Genomic DNA, 23463 nt, shown 5'->3' on the forward strand with positions numbered 1-23463 from the left:
ATTTATGAAAATGTTTTCCAGGTGTTCTCTATACATTTTCAAAAATTCTTCTTCTGCTGACTTGTTTGCTACAATGCTACACACTCATACGAAGCCAGAGTTTCTTGAGGGCAATACCAAATACTCCAGGGTTACCATCAAGTTAACTTCATCAATGCCATTGTATACACAGGTAGAAGGAGCTTTTTGAGAGCCCTAAGGTGATGGTTGATTACAGAGAGTTTCAAGGAAAGTTAACTCTTATCCAAACCCAAGTTTCACAAAACCCACAGGAGGGTTTATTCATTTGCTCATTTAAACATATACAATTTGCACATACCTCGAAGTCAGTCCTCAATCCTCAAGCTCCTCCCAGGCCAATAGAACTCTAATCCAAATTTCTGGTAGTTCTAAGTTCCTGATAGTAGTAGAAACGATTTGCAGCTAAGGTAATCTTTTTCACCTGTATCCCCTACCCACAATCTCTGTTAGCCAAACAGCATTCTGAATGATTTAGATTAGCAATACCTATAAAACTTGAGTTTGATCCAAAAATGAAGCATTTGGGGAGAAATTTCTCTGGTAGTTCAGTTAATTGTTACACATTTCCACTCTTTCTGTAGATTTATGTGGAAATTGGGATTTTTCTGAAATGAGATTTTACTAGGCTTTATCATCATGAATAATATAATTGCATTTCCCACTTTTTTTTTAATAAGTTGAATTGACATCAGAAATTTCAGTTTAAAATCAAGGTTTGCTAGGTAGCTGCTACCAATATGGTATTGCTATATGAATTACCAAAAGGTGGCCCCCTCCCAGCTGTGGATTGCAAAAATGTGCCGCATCTGAGTGGCAGAATTAGTAAAAAGGCATTTCTCCTTCTGCAACAATGACTTGGCCTGTATTGTGGGTTTTTATTTCCCCTAGCTCCCATTCTCCATCTTATCAACCTCCCACACAAGTTAATGCAATATAGATTTTTATTCATGGAGATCTGACCAGTAAAGCTATATTTATTTAAGCCAGATTTAAGTGTTATATGGCAGAAGAATGTCTAATCTGTAGTTGTTTTTTGCATAGAAGTTTTGAGTAAGGAGTTTTAACCCAGCGACTTTGGGTAAATTGCTTAACTTCTCAGTGTCTATGTAATAGGGATATAAACAGTACCCACTTCAGAGGGACTTTGAGAGGACTGAGTTAATATGTGTTAATTGCTTACAACATGCCAGGGACATAATAAGTACTATTATTATTCTATTCAGAAGTTCACTTATATCTTCTAACAGATGAAAACTGGTCCTTGCCAGTGCTCTCAAGAATGTTATTAAAATTCATAATTCACTACCAAAGGTTTCTTTTACTTTGTATTTTCTAATAATAGGTGGGAGGAATGAAGTGGTTACCTGAATGTCAAGTAAAAGAAATAATTTACCTAAAATGGTGCTCCCCTTGATGCTAACAAAAGGAAATAAACTCATAAAACTGAATTATCTCTTTTAAATTAGAAATTAAATGCAAATTACATCTGCATAGTTGTACTTTCCATTTTTGATTTGTAACTATATATAATTTTATTTTATTTTAAATTTTATTTATTTATTTATTTATGGCTGTGTTGGGTCTTCGTTTCTGTGCGAGGGCCTTCTCTAGTTGTGTCAAGCAGGGACCCCTCCTCATCGCGGTGCGCGGACCTCTCACTATCGCAGCCTCTCTTGTTGCGGAGCACAGGCTCCAGACGCGCAGCCTCAGTAATTGTGGCTCACGGGGCCAGCCGCTCCACGGCATGCGGGATCCTCCCAGACCAGGGCTCGAACCTGTGTGTCCTGCATTGGCAGGTGGACTCTCAACCACTGTGCCACCAGGGAAGCCCCCTGTAACTATATTTTAGCAATGAGGAAATAAAGGCACAATATTTCTTCTCCCTACCTTAGATAATGATATAAACAAGCACTGCCTTCTCTTTCCTCCAAGCCCTCCTACCCTTCAGGGGTTTAGAGAACACTAGTTAGGCCTGCTAAATAACCAGTTATGTAGCAGAGTAGGGATGTGACTCATTCCCTTTTTAAACTCATATCTTCTCAGAGCCTGTATTGTCTTTCCCAAGAGGCTGGTCACTGGCACAGATGAAACTTCACAATAAATCACCTGCTGTCTCATTAATATTCAGGCTACTAAACATATTTTGTTTTTATGTTTTTAAAGAAAAATACAAATGAAAAGGTATAAGTGGTGTTCACCACGATTAATGATTTCTATAAATTAAAGCTACTAGGGTGAACATGCATACTCATTCACTCCATTTTATTAATGTTAGTAAATATAATTTGGCTTATATGCATAAAATGTCATATTGCCCCAAATCCTTGCTGTTTTGAAGGATTATAAAATCATTTGTTATAAATATTAACCAGATTCTAATATAATCTGACATTTGCCAAATTTGCAGAAACAGTTAATCATATGCCTAAGAGTACTTCTTGCAAAGCTAACAAGTCAGACTAGGCTATATAACAAATTATTTTTTGTTTTGAGAAAGTATTACAATGATAGGAGCACAAATATAATAAGTGTCCCATGGCATGGAGAAATTTTTCATTTGAGATTCGCCATTATATTTATATCTAGTATTTTTTGACCTTTATATTCTTGATTGTAAATGAGGCAACAGTGATTTCTGTGTTAATTTCTTTCCTTTGTACGTGTCCTCAATAATCAGAAAATGTACAATAAAATAAGGATATCTTCTGTTTCCGGAAAATCAGTTTAATATACAAAACAAAATAGGTACAGATTTTAAAAACTGAGATGCTGCATCAAATAGATAACTAAACAATACTACTAATACCCTGATTCCTAATTCTAGGAGACCAAATAACTTACAGAATGAACTTTTCATTGTAAAATGGAATATATTAAATATTGATCTCTAGTCAATCTGGGGCAAATGTTCTTTCTATTAATTGTTAGCAGGAACTGAAAAAGAAAAGCTTTTAAAATGCTTGCCCAGTGAGTCCTTCTTATGTTTTGATCTTAACTTTGTCTCTTTGTTCAGAATCCTTCAAATCATCCAGCCTCTCACAGCCAACTACACAATATTAAAAATGGTTTTATTATTATTATTATTATTATTATTATTATAGTTTTCAAAGATCCCTTCACAAAGGGCTTATTTATGTAGAGAAGATTTCTCATTTTTATGGTTTATTATCTTACTGCCTTTATATATAGTTAGCAGTATCTCTTACCTCTTTGTTATAAATCAGACAAGCCACAGTGGGTTACCTTGATAACTTCTAAATATGGTGCTATAGAACATTTCCAATTGGTTTTAAAATATTACTGTTTTGTATAAGTTGCTGAGGATGTAATTTTTTTTAGAAAACAGTATCTTTTTTGAGAACTAAATGTGAATACTACAACTTATCTTCAAAAATTAGTGGTAATCTTTTCTCTGATAGAACACAATGTGCCTCTTTATAGTCTTGGTGAAGTTGGGATTTCTCCTTTAGTGTGTGTAACTATCATTTACCTGTTTTACACTGTTCATTATTTATTATCCATTATCTTTAAATCCATGAAGAACCTAGGTTTTCTGGCTTTTTGTCCAAAATCACATGGCTAATAAAGAACACAATCTAAATTCCAAACGAGGGCTTTCTGACCACACAGTCCTACTTACAATAATAAAAATTTTCATTATTTTCTTATGATGACAGTTTTACATGAAGCTTGCTGAAGACTAGAATTAAGTTTCCAAGAATGTATTTCAGAATGATTTTTATCACCTCATGGAAATAAGATATTCTTAAAGCACAATTATTCACATCTTTATTTCTTAATTTCCTTGATGTACTATTCATTTCTTTCCACTTTATTTTGTTCTAAGTACAATTCTTTAGAGTGGATTCATTCATCCTATTTACTTAGGGAAAGAGAAGCTTTAAAATATTGTGAATATATGGGGAGATGGATTGACCAATAACCTTTTTTTACAAAACTATTTGATATCAAATATGCTGAACTACTATACATAACTGTTCAGTTGTAGGACTTAGATTGCAAGAATTTTATAATCATTCTTTTCTCCTGGAAGTTCTCAAATAACAAAAATCTCAAGATATTTTTTTAGTAGAACCCTTTTATCTTTAATTTTTAATTTCTTATATTTCGGTAAAAGGATGAATATTTTGGTCAGAGCAAAGACTGTATTTAAAAAATCTGGTAAATAGCTTCTGCCTATAATCATTTAGTAATAGAACCAAAGATATAACTTTCCCAAATCTCCATACTCCAGAATTTGATATTCCTTGAAACTGTGTCCTCTGTCAGGGCAATATAATAATGCCTAGAACAGATAGGAAATTTATTTGAGTTGACTTCAAATAGGTAGTGATAATGTTATAAATTAAACTTTGTATTACTTTTATGTGCTAATTCCAGTTTTTTAAAAACTATGAAATGCCTTATAATTCAAAATTTAAAAGCAAACAGAACTGGACTCTACCTCTCATCTGGAAAAATATTCCTACTCTATTATAAGCATAAAATTGTGATGATATAAATGTGGTATATAATATCCAAAGTTAACTAAAAGTCATCACTTGTTCAGATTATTTTTTCTAAGAAATAGATTATATTAACCTATATCTGCTATTTGGAAATGAATAGAAGTTAGTTCATTTACATGAAAAATTAAAATATGGAAATGGGATATATGTTTAGCATAAGAAGGTCTTATTAGAAAAAAAATACATAAATACCAATAATTTTGTATTATCCAAGATAGCCCCTTTTTGTTGCATACTGGGGCTTGCACTTTATATAGTTGAGCCTTATATACTGCATGCCATTTAAAAATAAGTGTTTATGTGATAGGCTCTCCTATGATCTTCATAATAGGCTTTCCTCATAATTTATTATTATAAGGAATATGGGTGCTTTAAAAACTAAAACAAGTTACCCATCACATTCATAGATAGTAATTTATAACCCCAGAAAATCACTGGAGAGCTAAGAAAGATTTAAGAGGATATACAGATTGAAGAAAGATAGTTAGTTTTTTTTTTTTTTTTTTTTTTTGCGTTACGCGGGCCCCTCACTGCTGTGGCCTCTTCCGTTGCGGAGCACAGGCTCTGCACGCGCAGGCTCAGCGGCCATGGCTCACGGGCCCAGCCGCTCCGCGGCATGTGGGATCTTCCCGGACCAAGGCACGAACCTGTGTCCCCTGCATCGGCAGGCGGACTCTCAACCACTGCGCCACCAGGGAAGCCCGATAGTTAGTCTTGATGTAGAGAAATAGAAACAATATGTTTCCTGAAACAGTCTCAGTCTAAACAGAACAGAGCTGGTTATGATTATATGACAAAATAAGCCTTCTCTGAACAACATAATTAAGAATCTCTTTATTCATAGATATCTTGTTTTAATTTATATCTACTTTTCTCTCACATACTTTTTTACAAATAAATTTCCAAATATAAAATTCAGGTTTTAGCTGGTATAGACTTTCTGCATACGAGTTTGTATAATTTGTACAATATAAGAAAGTATGCCAATATAGGTCAGAGAAGTATATGAAAAGTCATTTTCTTCAAATTGGTAAATTATTTTATATTGTTAAATAGTTATACTTTCCTTTGTTCTGAGGTTTGTTGTATTCAGCAAAAATTCACAAGCAGTGTGAATTTACAAATAAAATGTAAAGCAGTGTGTGATTTACAAATAAACATAGCTGTGGGAATGACTACATTCTTACTAGAAATAAATGGAATTTACTGCTATTTTACCTGTGGATAAGCATAATTGACCCATTATCTTTGAGCTCAGTATTCTTTGTTTTGAGTACTATGCCAATGTATTGAAAATGTCCAAGTTAAAAGCACACAGAAATACATGACTTTGACCACAAAAAATGAGTTTTAGAGATGAATGACTGAGTAGTATAGGTTCATCATTTCTACTTGCAAATCAGCCACTTCCTATACTGTAAAGCAAAGATTCATCAAGAATTATGATTTCTAAGCCTACCACTGTTGGCTACAGCAGTCAGAAAACATAAGATCTTTGAGAAGCTTCTTTTTCAATAAAAAATAACAATGAGTATGTAATGGTATCAGTTTCTTCATTGCAACACAACTGGGTTGTGTTGAATTTCAGGGCAAAAAAAAAAAAGTATATACATAAAATAATACTTAAATGCTTTTAGAAGAAAATATATTTTAGATTTTAGGTTAAAGGAGTTCTTAAAAACAAAATAACAAAGATCATAAATTATAAGAAAAAGACAGATAAGAGTCCTATCTCAAAATTTAAACAGTACTCAAAACAGGTGAGCTACTGGAAGGAGGTGTAAACAATACATATAAAAAACAAAATGTTAATGCATATATTGTATAAAGAATGCCTACAAATCAATCAATAAAATTCAACAACCTAATATGTATGTGGGCAAAAGATAAGAACAGGCAATTCACAGAATAAGAAACTTTACAACCAATAAATATATGAAAAATTATTCCATCTCTCTGGTAATCAGGAAAATGCAAAGTATAACAGTAATTTGAGATACTTCATACTCTATCAAATTGGCAAAATGTCAGCCTGACAATACCATGTCCTAGCAAGAATTTAAGAAATATACACTGCTTATGGGAAGTGTGAATTGATACATATTTGACAGCATTGTGGCAATATGTTGTAAAATGAAAATGTGGACCACATATGACACAGGAATTTGACTTCTAAATGTTTATTGTAGAAAAACCCATGTATCTGATGAAGAAGACATGTGTAAAGCCAATTAGTGCAAAATAAGGGAGAACAGAACACGTAATTTCTAGGGTTCCCAACTCTAAAGCTTTGAATTTACATATTGAAATAGAGGCAACACCTCTACATTAACAATATTTCATTTTATACTGAACTAACGATGACCCAATCTGTACTCTGGAGAAGACATGCCTTTGAAATCCATATTAATAGATTCCCAGTGAATGAATTAGCTATTAAAAGAAGCTGAAGTATCCCTGAACCATTTGAAAGAAATTTAATAGGCAGGTTGATTAAAATTTAATAGCTAACTTGTTGGCTATTAAAAGAGCACAGTGTGATAAATCAAGATGTCAGCTCTTCAATTTATGACTTTAGAAAAAAAATGATGAAAAAGATTTTGGCTTTCAATAAAACATTTCTTTGACACTTTGTAATTTCATTAATTGTTTGAATAAAAACAGTAAAAAATATAAAATTATGGTTTCTATGGCTTTAAAACTTGTATAACTTTTAAGGATAGTATGCAGATTATTTTAGCTTTGTTTATTATTATAAACAACTTGGTCTTGATTAATATGGCTGTCTCTATTTTATAAAGTAGCCCTTTAAAATTGAACTAATCATTGCTTACACTATCTTTCTGTAGATTGCATGTGTGCTGATATTGTTTTGTTACATAGAAAAGCAAAAAATAGGAAACAAAATATTTAAAATAGAAAATGTCTATTGAATCAGTTCTCCACAGTTCTAGAAGTCTCTTTTATCTATATACTTTTATTTTTGTTTGTTTATTTATGTTATGTGAATTAATATGTGAATATGAAAATAAAATAATTGAACATTACAGAAAAGCATATTATAAAAAAGTAATGCACTCCTATAAGGCTCCTAATAAAATTTTGTTGAAACATATTTTTGGGAGAGGGTGCTAAAAAATGTTTGAAAATCGCTGATATAAATATGTTTAAGAAAAACTACCAGAGTCATGTGTGACCTTGAATAAATTATGAACATCTCTGGAACTGTGTTCCTTTACATATTGAGTGATGATAGTAGATTAGATAAGATTAAAATCTTATTGCATTGTAAATTCTGGATTATAACCTTTCTCCATTATGTTATACTGCAATTGATTAGGTGATACTTACATACATAAGATATATTTTGGGTATTCTGAATCATTTTTTCCAGTTTTCTTGTTTATATTATAGGTCACTCGCCAAAGAAAGAGACATGTCTTTTTTCCTGTATACCACTTTTCTTAAATATTGAAAAGGAAGTAAAAGCCTCAGGACCCTTTCACCGGAAAGAAGTGCAGGCATGTGTGTGCACAACGGAGCACACAAACATACACCAAAAGCATTTTACATACAATTTTAAGGGTTTCACAACTTCATAGATACCATCTCCTGGTGAAAGATTCCTTGCCTTACACTGAAGTTAGTATTCTAATTCTATAGAAAATACCATCATTAGTGAACTTATTTTTACTTGTTACAAAATGAAGTCTCTGCTTTGTGCCAAAATTAATGTCTGAAAACAAAAGCACAAAGTCATCACTCAGTAGTAACTGCTGTGTGTATAACTCTGACTTGTATGCATCAGTCAATATATATAATGAAAATGACTTCATAAAAGAAAAATATGTCAAACCAAAGAAGAGAGAACCGTGAGGGAATTAAGTGGAGGATGAGGTACATTAAGAAAGAAAGAATCATCCAGGTAAAACTATTTTATTGAAATAAAACAAACAGAACATTTACCATGTTACATGTTTATACATAAACATTTGAAAATTGACGTATATTGGTATGTGACTATTAGAGAATGGTTGTATTCATTTGGTTCATTAGATCACCGAGGTCTTCATTTATAAAACTTTGCCCATTCAATACGATAAAATAAGAATGTAACTACATTTTTTAAAAAATGAAGTGTGAGGGGTGAGCACAGTGATGGTTCAAGTTATTTTAAGAGCTTCTCAGTATACTTTTGTTAGCATGCTCTCAAGAAGAAATGTTGTTTGAATTATGTTTCTGAATGATATAATATAGATTCAAGTGAGATCCAACTGTCACCTTGTTTCAGATATGTTCTTAACTTCACAATTTCAAAGCAGGCAGATCTGCCTTGGAGTTTCAGTCCTCAATTACATGTTCACATTGAACTGGCCTAGGCAGTGCTGTCATTCAGGGCCTGCCAATGTCAAAACACCTATTTTATTTTCATAAGGAAATAAATGTAGCAGTTTTGTGGTAAAAACTACACATTTGGAAAAAGTGTACTCATTATTCCATTCAAATTTCACTCACTTAAAAACTTTTATATCAAAAACCTCAGTCTTCAGGTATAAAGTCAAAAGAAAAAAAACTCTTCTTAAAATGATTATCTGTGATTTTTTTTTATATAAGTTTATTTATTTATTTTTGGGTGTGTTGGGTCTTCGTTTCTGTGCGTGGGCTTTCTTCAGTTGCAGCGAGTGGGGGCCACTCTTCATGGCGGTGCGCGGGCCTCTCACTGGCGTGACCTCTCTTGCTGTGGAGCACAGGCTCCAGGCGCGCAGGCTCAGTAGTTGTGGCTCACTGGCCTAGTTGCTCCATGGCATGTGGGATCTTCCCAGACCAGGGCTCGAACCTATGTCCCTTGTATTGGCAGGCAGATTCTCAACGGCTGCGCCACCAGGGAAGCCCCCGATTATCTGTGATTTTAAACGTAGTCTTTTTTCAGTAACTTGCGGTCTTACAAAAAATCATCAGAAAAACTTCCCTAAGTTTTTCAGTGTAGAATATGAAAATCCTCTTTTGCTTTCTATCATGCTTTCACCAGAAATAAAGATTTTGTGCTTGGTTTTCTGTTGATAGCCTTGTTAATGATTCACATATGTTGAAATTCAATGTTAATTCCTTTTCCATGGTTTTATGAAAGAGCTGACCCTTGTTTCTGATAGCAAATATGCAGGTATGACTAGACTGTAGCCAGGATTTAAGGACTCAGAGAATTAAAGAACAGCTATTTTTCACAGCCACCTTGTGCTGTTTTACCCTATTTTAGCTTTTTGAGTCATGGCAGGTTGTACTGTTTTTTTTTTCCCCTCTAATTAATATCTGCAGTTAGTATTCAGGTAGCATTTTCTATTTCCAAATAATTACATGAATGTTTATCTTTGCTTTAAGAGTTTCAGTATTATGGCCACTGGTGTAGTATTAGAAGGAAATAGATCATTAGAAATTAGACAAACGGCACTATTCAAAAATTTACTCAAAATATAAAACTACTTATAATTGATAAAAGGACTTGTTTTAGTTTTCATATTTTCAGGATGCCATGGATTTCACATAATTTTTTTCTTTAATTAAGGAAATATTTATTGAGCTCTAAGAACTATCCTAGACATGCGGTATAGAGCAGTGAAAAAACAAAAAACCTATGTATTCCCTGTTTTCCTGGGGTTTACATTCCAGTGAAATTAGCACACAAACATGCTTTTCACATACATGGCTGTAACTACCTTCCAGCATCAATTTATTTGTGTCTTCAAACTGACTAACCAGTAAGCTTAACTTTTCAGCTGAAAAACAGTGACAGATGGTCTGTAAACACTGATCTTCTTGGAAGTCTTCAGCAATTTCACAGCTATTAGAAGGGAAGTTTACAAATCAGAAGTTAGTTGGAGGTTAGAGAAAGAGGCAGGATGGACAGAACCTTGGAAAATAGTATCAGAATTCAAAGTGACCCTATTAAATTGGAGAAGCAGCTAGAAGCAAACAGAATAGACTGGGGCAAAGACAAGTGAAATGCAGTGCAGCTACAGAGAAAAGACAAAAGTAACTGTGCACATAAAAGATGAAGGAAGACAGATTCTGTGCAGGTTTTTAGGAAAAGATCTAGGCATTGGCAACAAGCAGGTTTTTTTAGCACAGTCGGTGCTACCTTTCAGAAGTATAACTGAAATGCCTATATGTGAGTGGGTGCTGTAGGCAATACTTTCTAGGAAAATTGCACTTGTTTGGCATGCCAACAGGAAAAATGGCCTCTTGAGGTCACAGCAAGCTGTGAGTGTCCATTAAAAATTATTAACTTCTTACACTAGGCAAGTCAAATGAGGGATAATTGGTCAGTTATTCAGACATCTCCCTCATTCTTTCAAACTAGCAAACTCATAGAGCTTACCCATAACCTTACATTCTTTGCAAAACATTAATCACCAAACTTTACATCCTGCTCTGTAATTCCTGTGACTGAGCCCTCACTGGTGTTATAACCCTCCACTTTCAGGACTAAATCAGTTTCAGTGACACTAATTATATTAGTTTTAAATGGTGCATGAAGTATAAAAATGAGCGGTAGTTAAAAAGCAACTTAATTTAAATAGTGATTCTTTTTCTATCAGGAAAAATTGTCCTTAATACCAAGGATAAAGAGAAAACTGATTTTATTTTTAAGTTTTAAATTTTTTAATAAGTGTTTGTGTGGTTTTAGATTTAACGGCAGGTAGATCTCCAATCATGTCACTCATTAGGGCTGTAGATTAGTAACAGATTCTGTTGCACCTGGATTTGAGGAAGCACCCTACCAAAGCCATGTGGCGGAGACTGAATATTGTTACATTTCACCAACATTGTGTCATAATACAGCTGTATACCAATCCATTTCTGCTATTGTTGCTTGCCTTTCTAGCTCAGCAGGAATTGATGATAAATAAGTGAACTTTAAAATTCAGTCTTCCTATATTAGTGGATTTCACTGATATAAGTGCTTTAAATTTAATGTACATTCAAAAATTAGAAAAACACTAAGAAAAGCTGAAAAGGAACTTTATGCTAAGAAAGATAGAACCAGATAGATTATCTATACAAATTGTGATAGCTTTGTTAGAATTCCATTATGGATCTCCATTTTTGTATGATTAAACTTTTTTTATTCTCACATTATTAGCTTTTTTGTAAACTGAATGCTAAACAGAAACCAAAATATTGAGTCACCTGCTTCTTTTTTATGCTTGATTCTTCCCAACTCAATTGTTTCCTTATTCTAACGTACAGATCATCTTTTTTTAAATTACATTCTTTTATCATTTATTTATTAGTTTTTGAATTCAGGTAAATTGAAATATAACATTATACTAGTTTCAGGTGTATAACAATTAAATACTTGTATATATTATGAAATGGTCACCACAATGAGTCTAGTTCACATTCATCACCATAAATAATTACAGTTTTTTTTCTTCTGATGAGAACTTTTAAGCAGATCATCTTCTTTTACATCAGCAGGTAAAAAAAAAAAGGGGGGAAATATTTTCTTTTATAAGCTATATGAAGCCAGAGAAAACAGTGACGAGCCATCTTTCCAGTCTACTGTTTGTTTTCCAGTTAGTTTAAATTACATAATGTGTAGGAATAAAGGGAAATGTGCAGAGATGTACATATAAGTCCCAGACATAAAGATCTTACCCTTATTTGATCTATAAGGAAGTGTAAAGAGTTTGAACAATTTTATATTTTTAAGGTTTTTACCCTAGTTCATTTTAAGTTGCTTACACTTTTCATTTTTTATTTAAATGCTTATTTAGAGTAACTTTAGAAGACAGCTACTTGTGTTAGAAGACTAACTTTCCTTTTAACTTGAGAAAAGGCTGCAATAATAAATATTAGGTAGCAGATACAATTTACAGGTAGTTTACTTTCTAAAAATGTTGGGCAGACCAAATCCTGTCTCAAACAATTAAGCTTCATCAACAATATCCATGTTTAAGATTAACAATATTCCATTTCGTATCTGAAAGGCACTGTAGCCAACTCTTTTTAGCTTTTCATACTAATATACCATGTATTTAATTCATCAATGGGAAATAATAACCTGATATGCCCATTATATGATAAATTGAAGATCTGTCATCTCACTGTGTAAAGACATCTAAATGTGTATGAAGTACAATTTCAGCAAATATTCATCGAGCACACAAAACTTCTGTGCTAGCTCTATGCTAGTTCTTTGCAGAATGTGTAGGATGCAAACATATAGCTTATTTCCTGACAAAACTGAAACTTTCTAGCTCTAGCGATCAGACAAGCTTTATTGTCCTTTAAATCAATAGTTCACTTTCCCAATTTTGAGGTTAAAATGTTTATTTGACTGGTAATTTACTATATAACAAAGAACTATGATTAAGAAAAAATTAAAACTGCCATGGCCAAGTTTTCCCTTTTCATTTTTTTAACATTTCTATGAGTGACTGAATGTTCTTGTCATATTCATTCAATATAGATTACTTTTTATTTTGAAATAGTTGTAGATTCACTTGCAGTTGTATGAAATGATACAGAGATTATGTACCTTTTACCCAGTTTCCCTCAATAATATCTTGTAAAACTGTACTACACTGTCACAGCCAGGATATTGACATTGAAACAGTCCTCCAATTTTGTTCAGATTTCTTCTATTTTACTTGTATTTAATTGTATTTGTGTGTGTGTGTGTTTAGTTCACTGCAATTCTATCACAAGAGTAAGTTTGTGTAGCCACCACCATAGCCAAGATACAGAGTCATACCATCACCTCAAGGATGCCTCATGCTGCCCTTTTATTACCATACCCACCTCCCTCCCATTTGCATTTTTAAACCCTGGCAACCACTAATCTATTCTCCATTTCTATAATTTTGTCATTTCAAGAATATATGCATTTATGGAATCATTCAGTTTTTGAATTGTCTTTTTTACCCAGTATAATTCTCTAGAAATTCATCCAGGTCATTATGTGTATTGATAGTTGTTCCTTTTTATTCCTGAGTAATATTCCATGGTATGGATGTGCCACAGATTGTTTAACCATTCACCAGTTGAAGGACATCTGGGCTGTTTCCCATTATGGGCTATTACAAATAAAGCTGCCATGACCATTCATCTGTAGGTTTTTGTGTGAACATAAATTTCCAGTTCTCTGGGATAAATGTTCAAGAGTACAATTGCTGGGTGGTATGGTAATTGCATGTTTAGTTTTATAAGAAACTGCCAAACTGTTTTTCAGAGTATTTTAGTATTTTACATTCCCACCAGCAAAGTACAAGTGATCCAGTTTCTCTTCATCCATGCCAGCATTTTTGTCACCACCATTTTTAAGTGTGTAGTGATATCTCATTATGGTTTTAACCTGTATTTTCCTAATGACTAATAACAGTTCTTTTCTCATTATGAGCTTGTTTGCCACCTGTATACCCTCTTCCATAAAATGTCTGTTTATACCATTGGCCCATTTTCTAATTGGATTGTTTTTGGTTTTGTTTCTTGTTGATTGTTTTTTACTGTTGACCTTTGGGAGTTGTCCAAAGTCCCATATATCCCAGATACTAGTCCTTTGTTGGATTGCAAATATTTGTAAATTTGTTTGAAAGTATTTTCTCCTGTTCTATATATTTCTATTCTCTAATATATATATTTAAATTAATATATACCTGTGTTTTCAACCTATCCTTATATAATTTGTGTTTTTCTTTCTTCATTTTTCTTTTCTTTATCATCTAACATAAATATACATTCTGCCTATCATTTCCATACATGGCCTAATTATATTTAATAAAACTGTCATTCTCAATTTTTTGCTTTTTTGATTAAGTGACTCTTGAGGGTGGGAGGTTGTAATGCATACTGACAGTATGTTAGAGATTAAGTACATCTGTTCATAAAGAGTTAAAAGAGTTTATCTTTGTTACTTTGCTATGCCAAAGTACAAACAACCAGTTGGAAAATGGAAAATGGAATTATATATATTGCTTGATACAATGAAGTTAATATTTTATTTAAAATATTTAAAAATAATATCCTTATGATCATTTTGTCAGATTTGTAAGTTCACCTAATTAGTATGCTTATAATGGTGTACTAATAAGTGTGATTGCATTTTAATTTATTTCAATTTAAATAATTCTTCTTCATAGAATTTTAAGTAATGTCAAAATCTTCTGTTGTGTCAACAGCTGCTCTCCAAATGAGTGTTTTATCATAAATGTTGCCTTTTATTATTTCATTGAAAACAACCCAATGGTTTCCGTGATTGAGGGAATGTTTTGTTTAATTTTAACTTTTCTTTCTGTGTTTTAAACTTTTCTTTCAGCTTTTGTTTTGTGTTATATGTTTTGTTTATATGGAAGACTATATTTTGCTTTTTTTTAAATTTTTCATTTTTCATTTTTAGCAAGCATGGGAATATATTTTTGCTTACACTCTGGGAAAGAGAAGACCCTAAATGTGGCTTTATCAACATTGTAAATCATTTAATTTCTTTCCCATTGAGTTGGATATGTGCCTTGTTGGAAACGTGTGCTTTAGTGGCATATATTTTTGAGTCTAACTAGCTGCCTGCCTGTTATCAGGACTATATCAACTGTTGTCATTCTAAATGTTTCCTTTCCTTTTTTTCAAACACATTTGCCTGATTGACCTTTTTTTTTTTCTCTGTCTTTCTATGGGGCTGCTCCAGGAGCCATGGCTAATCATCTTATAAGCAATGCTCTGCTTCGTCCGCATGGTACTAACAATCCCTATAATACATTGCTTGGGGAACCGGCGGTCTGTAACAACCCTTCTGTCAGCATGTACAACGCACAAGGTGTGCTAGAGTTTATCTTAATTTTTTCAAGTGAGAGTCCCAGTTTATGTAGCTTTTATGGCCACATTCTATTTTTCTTTCTTTCTTCCTGCCTTTTCTTTCTTTTGGAAGCAGATGCACAGACTCTTTTTGCCTTCCACCCCTCTTGGTGTTTTTATTTTCCATTTTCCTTAGGTTTTCCTTAGTAAGAGATGGATTCCTTCCTTCTGATAAACAAATGCTTGATTCATCAATATGTGTTTGTTTCTCTGTAATGTTGTAAAATGTATTGTGGTTTGTCAGTACTTTTCTTGTTGTTGATTGATTTCTATATTAAATACCTATGTATTCATTTTAAGAAATGAGATATTTGCCCAAGGTAAGTAAGATAAAGGAAGACTTGATTCAGCAATCTTAAGATCAAGAAAGTAATCTTACTCTGTTATATCATGAAGCACACTCTAGGCACAAACATCACTACTGATGAAAGCACTTAGGTCAACTCCATGGAAAACACTGAAATAAGCTGTGGTGGAAAGAACAGTGAATTGAACAGTAGCAGATCAGGTTCTACCATAACTTGATATTGCCTCTGTGAACTGGCTCAGAAAGGTCATGAAATGCTTTTTCTACTGTGGCTGCATGTTAAAAACAAAGGTTTTGAATATGGTTCCTCTGTGTATCCTCCAACTTTAAATGATTTAAAAATTTAATTGTATCTCAAACACATAAGCATAAATCTATTTAAAACCACTTACAATCTAAGCATTTTTACGTGACTTTTTACCTTTTCTAAGCTAAAAAAATGTATTGGAGTACAAGAAATTAAAAATATTCATATCACAAATAAAGTGACCACAAGAAAATATTATTCAAGTAAAAGTGTCATAAAAGAAAAATTTTAGTCAGTGATACACCTATTTAAAATTATATTTGAAAGAAAATTCACGATAACAAAGAGACTTCGGTGGTTCCTTCAAGTTGGATGAGACAGATTAGCAATATTTTAAATTTTTCCCAGGCAATCTTGAATAAAATTTCTATTATCCTCTTTGGAAATCTGTGTGTGTGTGTGTGTGTGTGTGTGTGTGTGTGTGTGTGTGTTTTCCTTCTCAGTCAGAGGTAAAAGATTAGTGGCATGAGTGTGAAAAACTTGGTGTGCATGATTATTCCAGAAAAGCATGTTTGTTGCAACATGGTCATTTGGTGTCTAAAACCATCTGAGTTTCCCAGGTGACACCTTGTCAGATACGAAGGATAATTTTAAATTATTTCAAAAATACCAAAGCCAGTAAGTCAGGAGTGACTTCAGGAATAGTCAAGTTGTTTTTCAATAGGATTAAAGAATTAAGCAAACTGTCAGTTTTATCCAGTTTCTTAAGGACCTATACCTAAGAATCATAGACTTAGAGTCAAAAGAAGAGATAGAACTCATTGAATCCTCTTTACCACATTGTGGACGTTCTGTCAACCTGTGCTTAAGTATTTCCTCTAATGAGGCCTTTCCTACCTCGAGATTTTATATATTCAATTGTTGAAATGCTCCATTCATTATAAATATTTTTTCTTTCCACCAAGTTGAAATTTGCCTCTGGCTGTGATGCTTAGGTTTGCCTTCTAGAACAAAGATGAGCAGAGCATTTTTCTGCTGTCTGTGGCAATCCTTTAAATATTTGAAGGCAGTTAATCTGGCTTCTTTTAGTCCTCCATTTTCTAGTAAAGCAACCTCAGTGCTATCAGGAGGGGAAAGTTTCTTCATGGTTGTTCCCCTTTACATTGTCTACCATTTGTCAATGTCCCAATTTCATTGTAGCACTCAATGATGTGTATATTACATAATGCACTAAATGTGGTTTGTCAGAACAATTTTGCAGACCTTATAGAGTCTTGTTTGGGTTTTTCCCTTTATTTTCATTGGGCTAAATGACATAAATGTGTCATTAGAGTATTTTAAATTGTTCTGACATATTAATAAGTTTTGAATGATGTTAAATGAAGATTTACACCATGTTTGCATATTAAATCTATTCTACATTATTCACCTTATGCAAAGAGTTGTTGGAAATTTTTTAAAATAAGTAATAGTTTAGATCATATTTTGTTTAGCTTTTTTGATTATTCAGATATAATTTCTAATGTCTTAAATAATGAAAAACTAACAATCATTAATCTGTATGTTTTCCTTAATTCAATATCTGCCTTCTTGTCTTATTTTACTCCTAGTATCCTAAATTAGGAGATTTTTCTAAGGATGCAACACCATTATAAACACTATCAAAGTGAAATTCTCACAACAAAATTTAAAGTAATACCATATAAATCCAAAGTTTTATTCCTATCAAGCCTATTACTGAATATTGCTATTAAGATTATCAAAAAATACACAAAGGATTCTTCGGAATGGATTTAATGTTTATGCCAGTAAATTAAATTCTACTGACTTTTCTTAAGAACAAAAGTAAATAATTTTATTATTGGTTTTCAGAGTCAGAAATGGAATTGTTCAACTACTTTATGTTTTAATATTTTTGAGATGTTAAGAAACTATGGTAGAGCTTAAAATAATTTTTTTACCACTGAACAAAAAACTTGGTGATTGTCATATTGCTACTAATCTTATGCTTTCAGATGAATGCACTTATATTCTTACTGGCAAGGTGAAATCTTACATGAAATATAGGTGGCTCGGTATGTACTGGAGTGGTTTATGTTGAATTACCACTTGGTTCTGTTCTGTTGGTCCTTTAATTCTGTTGTACCAATGCCATCCAAGCAAAGAAGCATTAAGATTTAAAGTATCCATTTTTGTTTGTGATGCCTTTATTTAAAATATGTAAAGATATGTTACAGTATTACTAATGCATATAGAGTTAGGAATAAAGATGAATAATATAATTTTGTTATATTAGGTTCAGATTCTATCTGTGGAAATATTTAAAACTTCATGCATGGTATTTCTGGACCATTATCTTCTTGTCAGTATTGGAGAATTTAGTTTTTGTTAGATAAATCTCATTATAGATTAACCTGCCAACAAAATGTAATACAGAGAAGTCATGCTTTTACAAGTTAATTTACATTTTAAAGTAATTTAATTCAATTCTAAAACTTTAAAGAAAAAACATATTTTTAGGATGGGATATAGTGAAGAATACATTATAGTTGTCAAGAATACAAGGTTATAGTATAAAGTATATAAATAAATATTCTGTTATAGCTTTCAAAGCCTAAGGCAGATGTGAAGAGAAGGAGGTAGATAGTAGTGCACGGAGTCAATCTAGAAGATTCCTATTATGATCCCAGTTCTGCCACTGTTAGCAGAAGTGGCGTTAGATAAGGTTCAGTCTCTTTTGGTTGAAGCTTCCTCATCTTAAAAAGCAGGAACTGAACTTCAGTTATCTCTTATGTGCTTTCCAGTTCTAAAATGTTATCATTTACGAAAGGAGCCATAATGAGACTACTAGCAATTTCCATCTGCTGCTATACTAGTTTGGCTTTTTATTTCCAATTCTTTTTCTAAATGTGTTTTGAAACTTTAAAAGAAATTTTCTCTCCATTTTGAAATATTGTTGGTCTTTTGCTGAGAAACAAATCGACTTTTAAAGTACAAAAACTGTATCTCTAAAGCAATGGCTAAATTATAACAAGTTGGAATCTCTTGAAATGATATAGCCCAATGACTTCGCTGGTTTTTATTTTGTGATGATTTAACCTTCTTATAAACAAAATCAGCAAAAGCAGGTTTTTTGTCAGGATTAAAATATGAGGGTTTTCTTTTAAAAATAATTTTGCTACTATTGTTTTTAAAGGATTAACTTTTAAAATGTTAGATTGAATATGATTGTGCAGCAATCCAGAAGAAAACCTGATATTGATTGGTGGTATTTTTTCCCCCACACATTTTCTTGATACAGAATAATGGTTGCATTTAGCCTTTTTCTTTCTCCATAGTTATACAACTTTTGAATATGAGCTCCAGAAATGACAGTATCGATCAGTATAATTTACAAATGATAAAAAGCACTTGTATAAGTACAGTGGGAGAAAAATAATCTTTGTACATGAAAAGAGAAGATACATAAAAGAAAACACAATTATGAAAAGTTCAAACTGTGGTATTTTTCCCTGTATATAAACAAAAGAATTTATTTATAATCTTACTGAAAAAATTTTAAAGTTAAATGACATTCCTTAGAAGCAAGTATGTCCTAACCTATACACACACACATATACATAATACTGAATTATAGTTGTGGAAATAGTCATAGCTTGCCCTCAAGATTTTATTCTCTTTGGTTGTTGTGATAATTATAACTTTAAAATAAGTGTGTATTTGTTTGAAATTTACAAACTGCAGAAACGCTTATTAAAGACTCATTAGCATGTATTATGGGGTTTCTTATTTTCTGACTAACATTTCAGTGTTTTTAATTATGATAAACCATGTAACACAGACCCATGAATTTTGGGGCAGTGGAACTATTTCCTTTGACTCTTTTTTCTGCATATCATCAATTTGCTTTTTACTCATGTTTCTTCTACTGTCGCTGTAAGCTTACTTGTTGTTTTTTCTTTCCTTTTCTTCATGCTGTCGTTTAGAGCCCTACAGAGAGACAAGTATGGGAGTAAAGCTAAACATTGCATATCAAATGTAATTTTTTTTAGTTCACTTTTATTGCATCACATATAGATGATGTAGTTATTAAAAACAGTTCATCTCACAATTTAAAAACTAAAGAACCTATGAATCAACTTATATAAATATATGTTAATAGAGATTAGACGCTTTTGTTGTCTGATTCTTTTATTGTGTCACATAACATAGTTGTTAAGTCTCATGTAATGTTTGTGTGAGTTAAATTGTTTTTAAATTAAGCATTTATTTTTGCTAAGTAATTCATAAACTTTTAATTTTCATTACTACATTCCATCATACAAATACATGTCACATGCAACATACCCAGTTTATTTAACTATGGCTGTTTTCAAGCCATACCCAATGCATTGACAACAGAAATAATAAACACATGTTTCAATGCATCAGTTGCTCAACCATAACCATCAAGCCTACCATAGCAGCTTCTGCAGCAGCAATCACCCATCACATATGGCCCTTTAAAAAGCATTTACTTTTATTTTTTCTTAACATTGTGGATTTGTCTACAAGATATCTTATAACATGAAAATAAATCGCTTCATCCTATGTCTGTGATGGCTGTTTTTTTAATGTTTTTAATGCATTGCTATTTTTGAAAACTGTGTTACTTGAATATAGAGTATGCATCAGACGTCCATATAAAAATTGTTATATTTGGGATACTTTATTTAAACAAGTAACAAACTAGTTCAGTTTTGGTAAACATAACTGCATCACAGATATAGAATGAATGCTATATTTTCACAAGTTAGTGATGTTTTGACAAGTTTAATAGAATTCTTCAATTAATTGTTCTATAAAGAAATACCCTTTATTATTTAGCAGTATTCGTTAAATGTTTGTGTTTTATTTTCTTTTGTGTTTACATTCGGAGAGATTTATGGAACTATTATAGATCCTTGGATTTCTTTTCATTCAAGAAAATGCAAAAACCTTGAAGAAGCATGTGGTCAAATTTATTTCACTGCAGCTGTTTCTTCCCAGAATAAGACATTTAATCTCTTTTAAACCCAAAGTTTAATATGCACACAAAGTCATCACTCATTATGAAATGGAACCTTTAATACTGACACTGTTTTTAGGAATCAGATCCCCCATATCTTTACACAGTCTTTTGTAGAATTATCTAATGACCCTAAACAATTACTAATGGCTTAATATATAATAGTAACCAAAGTACTTATAGCAGAAAAAAAAATTAGAAAGTAAATCCAAATATTTTTGTTTTGAAAGTTCCTATGTGCAAAGTATTTTGAAGTGCCATTTATTTGACTAGGCATTATTTCATGACTATATCATTCTGACAAATTTAACATAATCCTTTTGTGGTTTTTTCTGTAGGGATTATTTTCAATCTTATAAATTACATATCAGATTATTAGAGCCTGCTCAAATCTTTTACTTTGACCAGTATATTCAAAGTACCACACATGAATTATGTTAATTTTATACCTATTTTAATGTTAAGACAGCACATAAAATTAAAGGTAATGAATTATTGGATTGACTTTGGTGTGTATAAATTGAAAGCTATGAATGACTACAGCAAAATTTTGCACTTTTTCCCCTAAGTTATAACCAAATGTGTTTCAAATACTGTCAAACAATGTGTGGAAATTGCAAATTTATAGGGGTTTTTAAAATTCTTTTAAAGATTTACTTTAAATAATTTTCTGTTTATAAGATTTCTATCAATTGTCCGAGTATACATATATATAGATATAGATATGTACATATAAATTTAATATTTTTTATTTCCAATCATTTTATACTTAATTAAAATTGCTAGCAATTTATACATACTTCATAGTCGAGTGTTTTCACTTTTGTGTTTGTGTGTGTGTTCTATAGCCAATTGGATATAAATGTCATAATGTTTTGTAATCTTTTTCAGAGGGGCTTCTGAACAATGCCAGGGATACAAGTGTCATGGATACTCTACCACTGAATGGTAACCATGGCAATAGTTACAGCATTGCCAGTGGCGAATACTTGAGCAACTGTGTGCAAATCATAGACCGTGGCTATAACCATAACGAGACCGCCCTAGAGAAAAAGATTCTGAAGGAACTCACTTCCAACTATATCCCGTCTTACCTGAATAACCATGAGCGCTCCAGCGAACAGAACAGGAATCTGATGAACAAGCTGGTGAATAACCTGGGCAGTGGGAGTGAAGATGATGCCATTGTCCTGGATGATGCCACCTCCTTTAACCATGAGGAAAGTCTGGGCCTAGAACTTATTCATGAGGAATCTGATGCTCCTTTGCTTCCCCCAAGAGTTTACTCCACAGAGAACCACCAGCCACATCATTACACCAGAAGGCGGATCCCCCAAGACCACAGTGAGAGCTTTTTCCCTTTGCTAACCAACGAGCACACAGAAGATCTCCAGTCACCCCATAGGGACTCTCTCTACACCAGCATGCCGGCACTGGCTGGTGTGCCCGCCGCAGAGAGCATTACCACCAGCACCCAGACCGAACCCCCACCGGCCAAATGTGGTGATGCCGAAGATGTTTACTACAAAAGCATGCCAAACCTAGGCTCCAGAAACCACATCCATCAGCTGCATACCTACTACCAGCTAGGTCGCGGTAGCAGTGATGGATTTATAGTTCCTCCAAACAAAGATGGGACCCCTCCAGAGGGGAGTTCAAAAGGACCTGCTCATTTGGTCACTAGCCTATAGAAGATGACAGAAATTTAAGCCAACAAAACTGCTAACACCTGGTTGACTGTTCTGAGTTGATATAAGCAGTGGTAATAATGTGTGTACTCCTAAATATGCTGTTCTTAAACGACAAACACAAACTCTCAGACTTCTTTTTTTTTTTTTTTAAACTGGGATTTTTTTTTAGGTCAGCCCAGGGGAGAAAGATCATTGCTGAAATTCCCCTGTGCCAGCTTCTTTCCTGTCCTTCCCCCCTCAGATGGAGACTTCATTATGTTAATGAACGAGATTTGAAGAAAATGGCGCTCATTGTGGCCTTGTTGAATTATGTTGTGTTTGTTCTAACATCTCTGATGCTCTGTTACTATAATTACAAGGACCTGATTTTTTAAAAGGCCAGAACACTTGTTTGAAATTAGTAACAATGCTGCATCTAGATTGGAGTGTTGCACAAACATAAAATCAAAGCAAACTATCACATAGTGGTTTTTAGTCACTCACAACCTGAATTCACCACAGCAGGAATAGCTGAGGTGTACAAAATAAAACAACACAATTGATAATGAAATGGAGGGGAATTGTAGAATTATATGCTAAATGCATATTTTATGATTTGCTGTATTAACTGATGATAAAACTAATGGCAGAAAAAATTTGAACAATTCTATGTAATGTACAGATACTAGCATTGCACATGTAGTCTGCTTTCTGTTCCTCCAGAATTTGAGTCCTGTTAATGTAGTGGAAAAAAAAGAAATTTTCTTTTTCTTTCGTGCTGGTCTTGCAAGTTT

General features: G+C 32.7%; 1 protein-coding gene across 33 annotated transcripts in view; it reads left to right on the forward strand.

Annotated features, from left to right (window-relative positions):
- Positions 1–22690, forward strand: part of ADGRL3 (adhesion G protein-coupled receptor L3) — a gene marked incomplete at both ends in the record, with an annotated part of 582832 nt that extends 560142 nt beyond the window's left edge. For 19 of the 33 annotated variants that reach the window (XM_079704544.1, XM_079704546.1, XM_079704549.1 and 16 more), the window contains one exon: positions 21891–22690. In XM_079704544.1, the coding sequence (XP_079560670.1) occupies positions 21891–22690 (800 nt within the window). Of the gene's footprint in view, positions 1–15231; positions 15361–19938; positions 19991–21890 lie in introns of all 33 variants that reach the window. The other 14 variants (XM_079704535.1, XM_079704537.1, XM_079704536.1 and 11 more) reach the window with 5 other exon arrangements.
- Between the last annotated feature and the right edge of the window lie 773 nt (positions 22691–23463).

The sequence above is a fragment of the Hyperoodon ampullatus genome (genome assembly GCF_949752795.1).
Source record: "Hyperoodon ampullatus genome assembly, chromosome: 1".
NCBI lineage: Eukaryota > Metazoa > Chordata > Mammalia > Artiodactyla > Ziphiidae > Hyperoodon > Hyperoodon ampullatus.